General features: G+C 38.6%; 1 protein-coding gene across 1 annotated transcript; it reads left to right on the top strand.

The window, feature by feature from the left end:
• Positions 1 to 942: 942 nt before the first annotated feature.
• LOC138612134 (immunoglobulin lambda-1 light chain-like) lies at positions 943 to 7,617 on the top strand. The gene is made up of 5 exons (XM_069685447.1): positions 943 to 985; positions 1,161 to 1,466; positions 5,416 to 5,466; positions 6,879 to 7,235; positions 7,270 to 7,617. Exons 1-5 carry the CDS (start codon positions 943 to 945, stop codon positions 7,419 to 7,421), a joined length of 909 nt encoding a protein of 302 aa, XP_069541548.1. The 3' UTR covers positions 7,422 to 7,617.
• The last annotated feature ends 5,316 nt before the right edge of the window (positions 7,618 to 12,933 follow it).

Here is a 12,933-nt window from a genome sequence, read left to right as displayed (position 1 = left end):
ATATTCATACAAATAAATAAATGTTCATATTGATACTTTAAATAAAGAGACTGCAACAACATAATCAGATTAGACCAAAATATTTATTCAGCATAACATATTTGAAGTGTAAAAACACATTTGATAGTGAAAATAATTAAATTGTGTTTCAATCCTCTTCTTGAAATTAAAATGTAGCTGACAAATAGTGTTAAAGAAAATTTAGAGTATTTTTGTTGTTCATGTTTTGTCCTTTGTGTAAATGACATTTAAAACATATGGAAGCAATAGTGGGATAATTAGTGTTTTATGAGTGTTTTCATTGCAGTTTAATGTGTGTAATAAAGATCTTCACACAAACATGAGACAGAAACAAAGATCAGATCTGTCAGGGAGCAGACTGAGGACTGAACTGAAGACTAAAGACAGAAAAACAAAGAGAAATGAAGAAAGACTTGATGACTTGACTATGAAAGACACCTGGGCTGCGTTTGAAAAGTCCTCTCTGCTCAGAGTTTCTAACTGAGTGAAACGAGCTGGAAGTGTTGAAGAGGCCGCCATGATAAGAGCTGTTTGTCTTCTCTTCAGAAACAGACGATTAAAGATTGAACTCAAACTTTAAACTTTCTACATCAAAGATACAAAATAAATGTTTCTGCCTTGAATTAAATATTTTCACTCTTAAAATCAGTGTTTGTAATTGTTCGTCTTTCTTATGCACCTGTAGTCATTCTAACTCCGTCAGCTCCTCAGCTCCGCCCCCTCTCCCCTTTAAACCTCAGACTCTTCTGAAACCACACAGCAACTTTGAACAAGCTGTCAATCATCAACAAGGCCTGATCTGCCTGCTGCAGGGGCTGATGGGAGATCTGAGGACCTGTTAGAAACCACGAGGCCCTCGTCTGATCTCACAGCTCGTCCTGGTTCTTCTCAGGTTCACCAGAGGAAACACTGCTGCACAAAATGCTTCTCCTCCCAGCTGCAGCTCTGTGCTGTGTGTGTTCAGGTGAGTGTTTCCAGCCAATCAGGAGCCAACAAACCCTTCAACAAACCAACCCTGTCTCCTTGAAGTGACATTAATGTGTTTAACTATTTAACTATGTACTGTTGAAGTATAAGTGTCATTATTAAGTGATAGGGCTGAACAACCGGCACACTGACCTTAATCTGTTTCTCTACAGCGCTGGTTGCCATGGCAGCAGAGCTCAAACAGGACAGTTTATCATTGACCAGGAAAGTTGGAGAAGAAGTCTCCTTCAGCTGTGGAGGCACTGACCAGTGTAGTGGCTCTTATGTGTTCTGGTACCAGAAGAGAGACACAGAAACATTCAGAAGGATTCTAGATATTAGCAGGAGTGGTGGTGCAATAGATAAAAGCTACAATCATCCTCAGAAAGATGATTTCTCAGCTGTGAATAAACAGAACGGCTGTGAGTTGCAGATCCAGAAGGTTAAACTCTCTCATTCAGCCTCCTACTACTGCTCCTGTGATGTTCCCACAGTGAGAAATGATGCGAGCAGCCTGAACAAAAACCAGCAGATGAACAGATGTCAGATAATGTTTGTGACAGGAAGACAGCAGAAACCACAGCCCAGGTTCACATAGTTCACCTCCATTACAAACAGAACAAACTGAGTTCACTTTTTTACTTGTGTCAGAATTATATTCATTATCATGTCTTTATTTATATTCTCAGATATTCCAGCAGGTTTATTGTTCCCACAATGAGGACAAAACAGGACAAAATCAGAAACACAGTGTAACAAAATAAAGACACAAAAATAAGTCATAACTAAATAAAACAGACTGTGGATGAAAAATTAGATTAACAAAATATTACATAAAAAATATGACTGAAATATTTGTTTCTTAATCCATTTGACAGATAAAAATCTTGTGCTTCGTTGTGCTGCTGGAATAAAGTCCTTCCTCCCTCTCTATACTAATCACTTGTTGATTGTTTGGTTGCTATAAGAAAAAGCTCAGCCTGAATCGCCCCCCTTTGACAAATTAAAGGTAAAGGTGAAACATTTCCCACGATGCAACTCATTTCTCCATAGCAACCCCACACACATTACCATGATTGGTTCCTTACACATGTGACGTATGACCCCATGCCTGTCTGAATGTTTCTGACAGACTCAGCCATGACTGTTGACTTTTTACATGGCTTCAGAAATGTCTTCAACATGTTGATGAAAACAGCACATAGATGTGTTAGAAATGTTTTATACTAGATTTTCACTGGGGGGGAGGGGGTCTTTGTGTAATTGAAGTTGGACTGGTCATCAGTTGTGCCAGTAGGCATCCCTGGCTGTCACACAGACTGATGCAATGAAAAAACAAACATGAACACATCTTAGACACATCAAACTCCTCAGAGTTACAAGTATCATGAAGGCTTCTGCTTGAGGCTCTGTGTGTGTTCCAATTAAACAGTGAGGAGATGATCTTCATCATCCTCTCATTGATAGATGATATCGTATTGAGACTATCTCTCCACCCCTTTACATATTCCATATGGGAAATGATCCCCCTGCCGTCAGAGTACGTATCCCTATTCCGATGTATTGCTTGCAGTCCCCGCGAGCTAACTCGCCTGGGGTCACCCTGGTTGTATTTAGCCCTGAAGGCCGGCTAACAGCAGGTTGAACACCTCGACTCCCTGTCAGGCTGGCATCTCTCTGCCTCCAGTGAGGGTGACTAATACGTGATACAGACTTATTTCCCAAGGTCCTCGCGAGCTAACACGTCTGATGGGGTCACGTGTTGAGCGCAGGCCCTGAAAGCTGGCTAACAGCTGGTTGAACGCCTTGACTTCCCATCAGGCTGGGGTCTCTCTTCCTCCAGTGGAAATACACAATTCCCTTTGTATTGCTGGGGCCAGCTAAAGGTCTGAGTAAAGGGTCCAGTAGGGGAAGGGAAATGCAATACGGATGTATTGCACACGGTGTTTGGAAGCTAACGCGTCCACAATGCCAGCGTAACGTGGCCTTTAGGGATGGGCGATATCAAACTTTTTTAATTCGATACGATTCCAATACTTTTTGTTACAATTTGAACGATACCGAGACTGATTGTTTCTGAAATGGGTCTGTGATTTCTCAAAATAATTGTCTTTTATTTTAATTTAAAAATCACTGGACTGAAAGGCAAATCATATGCATCATACTGACCATTGATAACACTTCTTACAAAAGCAAACATGAGTACAATTAAATCAAAATGTTTGTGCTCATGAGTTAATCAAAATGTTTAGATTTACTTATTAACTATAGTGATGCTTTTATTCTGATTACCCTCATATCACAATGCAATTGTGATGATGATGTTGGCCTGAAAAGGTTATGAAGCAGTATTCATTTTGGCAGGTATTTTATAGATCTCTAGTGTATAGATGATCTTCATCACTCTCTCAGTGTATAGATGATCTTCATCACTCTCTCAGCGTATAGATGATCTTCATCACTCTCTCAGCGTATAGATGATCTTCATCACTCTCAGTGTATAGATGATCTTCATCACTCTCAGTGTATAGATGATCTTCATCACTCTCTCAGCGTATAGATGATCTTCATCACTCTCTCAGCGTATAGATGATCTTCATCACTCTCTCAGCGTATAGATGATCTTCATCACTCTCAGTGTATAGATGATCTTCATCACTCTCTCAGTGTATAGATGATCTTCATCACTCTCTCAGCGTATAGATGATCTGCTATATTTAAAGTAAATATTCTCTGAAGCAATCAGGAAACAATGAAAGGAGGAAGACAGGAAGGGGTCAGATTTCTTGCATCACTCGCTGAATGCACTGCTGTAACTTCAATCAATCAATCAAATCAATCAAATTTAATTAGTATAGCACCAAATCATAACCAGAGTTATCTCAAGACACTTTACAAAAAGAGCAGGTCTAGACCGACTCTTTGTAATGTTATTTAAAGAGAGGCCCAACATGAATCACCATGAGTAGCACTTAGCAATATTCAGCACATTGGCAGAAAAACTTCCTTTTAACAGGCAGAAACCTCGAGCAGAACCAGACTCATGTTGAACAGCCTTCTGCCTCGACTGGATGGGCCGAGAATGGGATAGAAGGAGATGCAGGATAGAGACAGGCAAAGAGAGCAACAACAACATATGTTCTTGTTACATGAACAACAACAGGTAATACATACATATGGTTACAATGCCGATAAACGTGGTACACTAGTGTGAAAATTAGCGAAAAAATAAATTAGCGCGAGAAGCAGAATAATGACAAAGGCTGTGGTAATAGTAATTGTAACAGTTGGAGTTAACAGGTCAACTATTAGCATTAGCAGCAACAATAATGATACTATGGGGAAGGCTGATGTTATTAGTTGTTGCAGTCGAGCAGATCCACAGCAGCAGGTGGTCTGCAGCAACGATCCCCAGGAACCTTCAAGACAAGGGAGCACAAGAACTCCTGAGAAGATATGTGGTTAGTAATGTTAATGGGACCAGAAGATACAGAGTTAATGAGCTGCATTAATATGACAAAGAGAGAGAGAGAGAGAGAGACAGAGAGACTTCACTGCTAATAACGTGATGTTATGGTTCAACAAGTTTACATATATTTGGGTGAGAATTTATTTCGTAGTGAATATCATCTGGTAAATGATTCAAGGGGTTGTGCTTAACAGCTGATATAAATCCCAAACCTTTGTCACTGCTGATGATCACAAGAGACATCCTGGATCCAAAACGTTACAGGGTGGTGCAAAGTCAACTGTTTATAGAAAAGTACATTTCAGTGCATCAAAGTTCGGCTTAATATCTTAAATAACAAAACACATAAACTGGATGGATGGTTTTAGTTGTGCCATTTAAAGATAATCTAAACAGCATGGACGAGTGCAAAGTGAACTTAAAAACAGATTCTTACACAGAAGAAATGTCAGAGCTCCAGTCGAGACTGTCTGAATGCTCTGTGGAATAGATCTGTAACAGCATCACTTGTTGTTCATTCAGACTGCCACCTTACACCAACAGTTGCTTATTACACTAAACACAAAATACAGCTGAGCCTGACTGACAGGTAAAGTGAACTTTCTAGTGGTTTAATTTACACGGTCAATATTACAAATCATACATTTGCCTCTAGTGGCTTTACAATCTGTACAACACAACATGCAGCATCATTAGATCCATAAACAAGATGTGCAATAAAAGAAAAGACAAACTAACAAAATAACAACATGGAAAATGAATGCTCAGTTCATCCTCATGCTCCAACTGACTAACTCCATTAGCATCAATAGAGGAACACTGCTAGGAAAATATCAAAGAAGAGACATTTATGTCGACATGAACATCAGAGGAAGACATGAGCTGTAATCTGATCCTGGTTCACAATTTGTTCAGCAGCACACAGGTTTTTGTATCAGTTGTTTTCACTGTGTGGGGAGGCAGCAGCTGGTACTTCATCTTTGGCTCTGGAACTAGACTGTTTGTTACAGGTAAGAATAAACATTTATTGTCTTCAGTTGTTTATTGAACAAGTCTGAAATGTGTTTTTAATTCGTTTTTGTTGCTTAAGACATTCCATGTTAAATGTGTATAATTGGTGGATATTTTCTGCAGCCATGCAGCTATTGTGACTAAAAATGTTCCTAACTTGTGAAAAGATGTTCAAATGTGACTGAACAGCTCAGGATGTTCTTTATTCTGCAGCCGATAAAACTGGTTCATAGTCTGAGTCTGATATAAGCAATGTTACAGATATCACTATTTAATGTTCTCTGTTATTCAGCAACTACTGTTCTTTGGTAACAAAAAAAATCAGCTCATATCTTGAAATATGTTGTAAAAAATTATTCAATCATTCTGAGACTCTAAAATTAACTTCACAACTGGTATTTATATGTCTATAAATAAAACTACCACGCCTTTTCTCGTTTCTATATTTCTATAGCTTTAAAAAGAAAGGCACAAATGTTAAAATATCAATACTTTTACAGACATTATAATCTTAACATGATTTTATATTTAGAACTCTGCTCGGGAATCATTTAAAACTTTATTTCATATTAAAAATCACAGTAAACTTTATTCACATTTCATAACATAATTAAAATACTGTTAATAAAAATCATTATGAAGTGATTGTTGTATTGATTTGTTTCTTTAGTATTAACCTGTAAATATTTAATGTTAGATAAATGATCATAATGTTTTCTGTCAAGGTCAATATGTAACTAATAATAATGAGCACAATATCACTATTACAGAAAGAAATGTTTATATTCTCAGAAAATACATTTCATGATTATATTAAATTGCATTTTGTCATTATTTGATACCTTAAACATTTTATTTTTAATAAAATGTTCTTTCACTTTTAATAATCATATTTTAGTAATGTTTTATATAAATGTTTTAATTTGAAAATCTTAAAGAATATTGATGCTTAGAGCAAAGTAAGTGTACAACATGTTGATATATTGTAATAATGACTAATTACTATTATCATGCTTGTGTTTCACATATACCATATGTGACATTAAATAATAAATGTGTTTGCTAAGAGATTAATACAGTTCATGATCTAAAATTGGAGCTGTGTTGATGCGTGATTTAGAGACCACAGTCCATGTAGTTTTCAGGATCAGACTGAATGCAGTGCTGGAAGCTGCTGGTGACTGTGTGAATACACATATTTTATATAATATTGTTTTTCATATTTGTATTGTTTATTTGATCTTTTCTTTAAGATCCTTGACAGTAACAATACTGCTGTTTACTAGCTTTGTACTTTTTATTCTGTTTCTATGTTCATTGTTTTCCTTGTATGTGTAAACGTTTACTTGGCAATAAACCTGATTGTGATTGTGAATGTGTGTGTGCTGCTTGTTGCGCGATCAAACTTCAGATGAGCAGGTGGTGAAGCCCGTGGTGAGCGTGTACCCGGCAGCACCCAGCGCCGACCTGGAGGGGAAGAGCTCCCTGCTGTGTGTGGCCTCAGCCATGTTTCCTCCTCTGGTCCAGTTCTCCTGGAAAAGACAAAAGGAGAATGGACGTCTGGAGGAGCTGCCCTCTGCTGACGGACGGCTGCTGAAGCTCAGAGAGTCTGGATGTACTGCCTCCATCTTGTCCATCCATCAGCAAGAGATCAGCTTGTATGAATACCGCTGCTACGTGCAGCACGAGGGCTTCAGGGTGGAGGCGCAGACAGAAACAGGTAATGAAGGCTTGGTGACTGTGTTCAGCAATGATTCAGCTTCATTTAGTGATGATGTCAGAGAGAGGAGAGGAGCAGAGAGCTGACATTTTGTATAACTCCTTTCCTGTTTCAGAAGGTTCTCCGTCTCAGTACCAGGTGAAGCTGCTCCTGCTGCTGTACACGCTGCTGATAGTGAAGAGTCTGGTGTACTGCTGTGGACTCTTTGTGCTGACCATCCTCAGAAACAAGTGACCGTCCACCAACTGCACACATGCTGACTATTTTCTGCTCACCTTTTCTCACCATCATCTCATAAATCCATCTCATGTATCACTTTGATTATCAGTTAAAAATGTAAATCATGAATATATATGCAATGATTGTTCCATGTTTACTGATACACTGTAAGTTTGCATTACTAAGAGCAGATTTTGTAGTATAGTGCTAATCTGATTATCTCTGCTTAATAAACTTGATTTGTATAATCGTTCACTTTCTGGTATATATTGTATTATTCAGTGTTTTACCTGTTCTTGTATTTCTTTTTAATATCAAATGCTTCATGTTTTTCATATTATTACAGTTTTATTAAGATTAAATGCTTTGGTATACGTCGTGACTTTGCATAGACTGTCTTTTATGTTTCAATACAGAATCATAAACTGCTTTGCAAAGAAATTCAAAATGTATCGTTATAATGTATAATTATTAATTCACATATTACGTTAAACACAAACTCATGTTAAAAATAAAGCAAATGAATAAATAAACCCATATCTCCATATATGTTGTATTATGTTACAAGTTGGGGTCAGGCTGGAGAAACGTTTTTTTAACTGTCGCCCTTAAAGAATAAAAAAAATCTGCATAGTGTAATCTTTATACATAAGAAGATGTTTGTAAGTCAGGGGACAATAGAAGTGAGGCTTTAAAAAGCTTAATGCCACAATTATGTGCCATATAATGACGGGCGTGTGTAGTACAGACTGCTACACTGATCAAACTGAAGCTACAACCTCATTCACAGCAGATCAGTGTGTTAGTGGGGTTACAGAGGTGACTCTGATTAAGATGGACAGACCACTGTGACAGATGTGATGATCTTTGTCATCAACAATAACCAGATTATGAGACCGACAGTGAGAAAGAATACAGCAGTTTCTTTTTTCAGGGGGTGAGACAACAAGGAGAGATGTTTGTCTCCGTATTTTATGCTTCTGCTTTTATGTTGTGTTGATCTAACCAATGATAACAAATGTGCAACATATTGTTGATATTTTTGTACAAATTATAGTCGAGGAGTCATGGTCATTAAAAATACACTTTGAGGGCAAAACCTTTTTTGTTTCTTTAAATGTACTTTTTTTGGCCTTTTCTGCCTTTATTTAGAGAGAGAGGACAGTGGAGAGTGTCGGCTGAGAGAGAGAGGGGATGACACGCGATGTAACCGCTGAGCTAAACAGGCGATGACTGAGGACTCCAGAAACACCAACATATTACAATTGTTTCATGTTCTAAAAATCTGAAAAGGGAATATAAATAATCAATAATCATATGAATAATGATATATTACATGAAAAGGCACATCACCAGGCACAGCTCTGAATTAATGATGGTGATGGGTTCATAATACATTTAGATGTAAGCCCGATGCGTCTCATGCAGACATATATATATATATATATATATATGTATATATATATATGTATACATGCAGCATAAAGGAAACAGCCAAATATGCATTTAAAAACACACACACAGCATGAGACGCTGTTGGCTGTGACAAAACATCAATATTTGTTTGTTTCTGCTGTTTCTGTTTTATTATTATTTATATTAATATTGTTATTTATTTTCCACCAACACACTACGAGCTAATAAGCAGTGTGAGAGCAGACTGCAGGGGCTGAACGTGTCTCCCTTCTTCAGTGTCTCAGCTCTGAGTTCATTATTTCTGCTGTTTCTCTCACACATTAATAACACAGATCAAAGCTGAGACAATGAGAACTGAGCGCAGACTAAACTTCCTGGAATGATTCTTTGTTTTCTTCTTGAACCACATTCAAATGTTGTAACTGTCATTGTGTTCTTAATGTGAAAAGCCTCAGTTAACGGTGAGAAGGCTGCAGAGCTGAAACCCACAGAGCTCGTCTGCTGCAAGAGAGGAAGTGTTGATAAGCTGCCAACAGTTTTTTATGAGTCTAATAACCACTGAGAAGAGAATCATATCTGCTGCTGTACACACTCATGGACTCCTCTCCCTCTCTCTACTTGTTTTTCTATCTCCTGTTGTCTGTATGAATCTGTCCACTGAGCTACAGATGTAACTGAACAGAGCTGATCCATGGTCATAGTTGATCAGGCCACACGGCTCTACATGCATAAAAAACACATTGCAACGTTTAGCTATCATGGTATGAAATACAGCACTCTGAAGTGCAGTGATTACATGCTTTGAGATTTAAGATGCATTGTGAAGCTGCAACACAAGTTATTTAGTGAATTACTTTATGAGTCAAAACCTTGATGTGATCTGAACCGTGAGTTTTAACTGAATGTAGCGCAGAGACCAACAATGACGACCGACCTGAAGGTCACCTCCTCACATATAATGCTGAACACAATGAAGTATCACCTCCATCACTATTATTTTGGAGCTGCTTTGAGCTCTGTTATTTAAAATATAAAGACAAACTGCATCTTGTTTGCTGATTTCATGATTTCTGCTTGTCGTTTTGTCAAATCTCCTTTAATGGGAATAACTGTCAAACCTAAGCACACAAAGGTCAGGCTGTTGTTTCAGCTGTGACTCAGAGCACTTTGTTTAGTCTCAACAGAGACGTCACACATTTATGTTGTTATATATTCTCCATTTTTAAATTATAATAAGTAATAATAATGATCTATGTTCTCTCAAATAATTTAAATTGTGGGATGTTTTATGTGAATTTATGCCCATTAGATTTTTTGGATGAAGCAGACAAGATGAAGCTGTTATTAAGAAAATTGACAGAAGTGTAGAAGTCAGTGTAAAAGTGAATATTGATCATTTTCAGTAACCAGAGCAGCACAGATAATTCACACGAGGATCTCTGAATAAATACAAAATATTAACCCTCAGACTTTAAAGGGATAGTGCAGAGTTTTTGAAGTTACACTGACTGTAGAGAAGTACCTCATACAACCCCACTTCAAAAATTACAAACAAACCTTTAAATGAGCGACAAAAAACATCAAGTGAAGTCTTAAAATCATCCTCAGCTGTCTTTGAATATAAATGATGGATTCTATAAAAATGCATCATTATTTTCTTGTTTGTCTGGGGAAGGTCACAGTGACATCTAGTGGATAAAAACACACAGTAAATGACTGCAGTTCAACAATAATTGTGACAAAGTGGCCTAAAGTCAGTGACAAAAAGGGAATCAAACATGAAACTACATTTAAACAAAGTGAATTTATTCTTAACTTAAGACAAAATACACTTTATGACGTCATCAGGTCGGTCAGTGATGAATGCAACACGTGGATGAACTAGTGAGCAATGGGTGTAACCAAACCAGTTGTTGGAGGCCTGAGAGGAGCAGAGAAGACAGAGGTCAGAGAGGAAGCCACTTCAATAGGTTGAATACAACTCAGGTGTATACTGTTTCATGATGTCCTTCACTAATCTGTCCAACAAACATCCCCACTGCTTCCAGCAGCTCTGACAGAAACCCGAGGTTCTCAGAGACTGAACCTTTTGTCTGTTCCTCAATCTGGTGGAAAGAAGAGAGTTTTTTATTAGGGGCCGAGCACCGAAGGCGGTGCCAGGACCTATTGGAATGCAAGCAATTATTCTTCTTTACGGTTTTTCTTCTTCTTCCTCCAAAGTCACATATTTGGCGGCTTTAACATGCACCAAAACTCATGAAAATTGGTGTGCGCATCACAAGTAGGAGAAATGTACTTCAGATAGTGTTTTTGTGAATAGGCGTGGCAAAATGGCTGGTACACATATGTATCACGACAGGACCTACAAAAAAGTCTATTATGGATATACCCTAAACCCAACAGGAAGTCAGCCATTTTGTATTTTGTGGTCATTTTTGGCCTATTTCGCCATATTCACTGGTTCCATATTTTAACGAACTCCTGAACTCCCACAGACTTCCTCTCATCTTTTTAAATTCGCTCAGTGTATTGACAAGACACTGGAGATGAAAAGTTATTAAAAGCTTGACGTTTCTTTAAAGGGCGCAGCCGTGGCTGGAGGTCAAAGTTGGATGGTTTTTTTTTGGCAAAATGCCAAAAACAGAAAATCACTGTCACTTTCATACACAATGTTCGATCCTCTTCATATTATTTATGGATGATCAGAGGCCCAGCCCGAACACAACTACATGAAAATATTTCCCATAAAGCATAGAAACAAGAAATTACATGTTTTACTCTACAAGCCACTCCTCCAAGCCAGTAAAACATATCAACATCACACTTTGGCCAGGAAAGCCTCAACACCTTGATCAAGGTCTGTTAAAAAAACTCGGTGAGGTTCAACAGAGGGCGTGACCCTGGCTGCGCAGCGCATATAACCTTCGCCACGATGCCGCGCCACAACATTTGGGCATTAACAACTCAGCTGTCCTTCACCATATCTGCACCAAATTCTATATGCTTGGTAAGAGTCCCGCCCTGAACAGATCTACACACTCCTTTTTTTGCGAATGCTACAGCACCACCCGCTGGTGAGAGCCTGTATAATCTCTCATATACATTGTCCAATCTCCACCAAATTTGACAGGTTTCATGAGGGCACTGCCCTGACACATCTGCATAATAATTTTCGCTCATAATCTTAGCACCACCCACTGGTAGGACCCAGTAGTAACTCTAATATACAATGTTCAATTAGCTTCAAATTTCACATGCATGATTATAGTCCCGGCCTGTACAGATCTACACATGAATTTGGGTGATAGCACCATCTACTGGTGCAAAGCCTGTGTCTGCAGCACATCCTGCGGCTCATGCACACCCTGCTGTTGCAACATGCCCTAAGGCTGCCTCACACCCCGCGGCCACTCATCACCGCTTTTATTTGACAATTTGTGCTTCAAAAAGAAACGCGTCTGTCTGGATCAGTGGACTGTTTCCACGACTGCTGCCGACCACCTGGGTGAGTACACAGACACATTTACATTAATCTCCGCCCATAGGCTATCGTCTGAAGACTATTTAGCCTCTCCAGGTGATGATGACATGATGGTGTCTGGTGTCATCAGTAGATATCCAGATAACTGATATCAGATTTGTGGGCCAAGACTTCTCTCTGCTGGACATCTACGCAGGCATTAATATCTGCACTTAAATGGATGTTTCTGTTTATACAGGATAATTAAAAAAGCTGAATTGTCATCAAAGCAGATGGATTCTGTTCCCAAACCTGTTAAAATAAGACTCTTGTTAACTACCTACATTTCCGGGGAGGGGGCCAGGCGTTCTCCCTTACCTTGTCAAGGTGAGCTAGGTTAGCTTTCTTGTGTGAGCTTCTCAAACGGACATTTAGATCTGTGGGATTTTTCCCCTTGAGAAATATTCCACATATTGTATCACCTTCCACTCCAAGACTCTTGCGCATATTCATACTCAAACAATCCCAAATGAGACACTCTCGACTTTCACTGCCACCATGAGGCCAGACAAGGACGGATTGAAAACACAGACGCATGATGTCACGTGCTGCCACACCAGCCAAGAACAAACGTTGATGCATGCACACTTT

Source organism: Semicossyphus pulcher, unplaced genomic scaffold (assembly GCF_022749685.1).
Source record: "Semicossyphus pulcher isolate SPU_LCO1_2020_fin unplaced genomic scaffold, fSemPul1.0.p SCAF_7, whole genome shotgun sequence".
In the NCBI taxonomy this organism is placed as follows: Eukaryota; Metazoa; Chordata; class Actinopteri; order Labriformes; family Labridae; genus Semicossyphus; species Semicossyphus pulcher.
Note: the sequence above shows the minus strand (reverse complement) of the source record. Positions and strands in the feature narration are given on the sequence as shown.

Coding starts and splice junctions, on each gene's coding strand:
- LOC138612134 (XM_069685447.1), top strand. CDS start 943: ATGCTTCTCCTCCCAGCTGCAGCTCTGTGCTGTGTGTGTTCAG. Junction 1,467..5,415: donor AGCCTCCTACTACTGCTCCT/GTGATGTTCCCA, acceptor CTGTGTGGGGAG/GCAGCAGCTGGTACTTCATC. Junction 7,236..7,269: donor CAATGATTCAGCTTCATTTA/GTGATGATGTCA, acceptor AGGAGCAGAGAG/CTGACATTTTGTATAACTCC.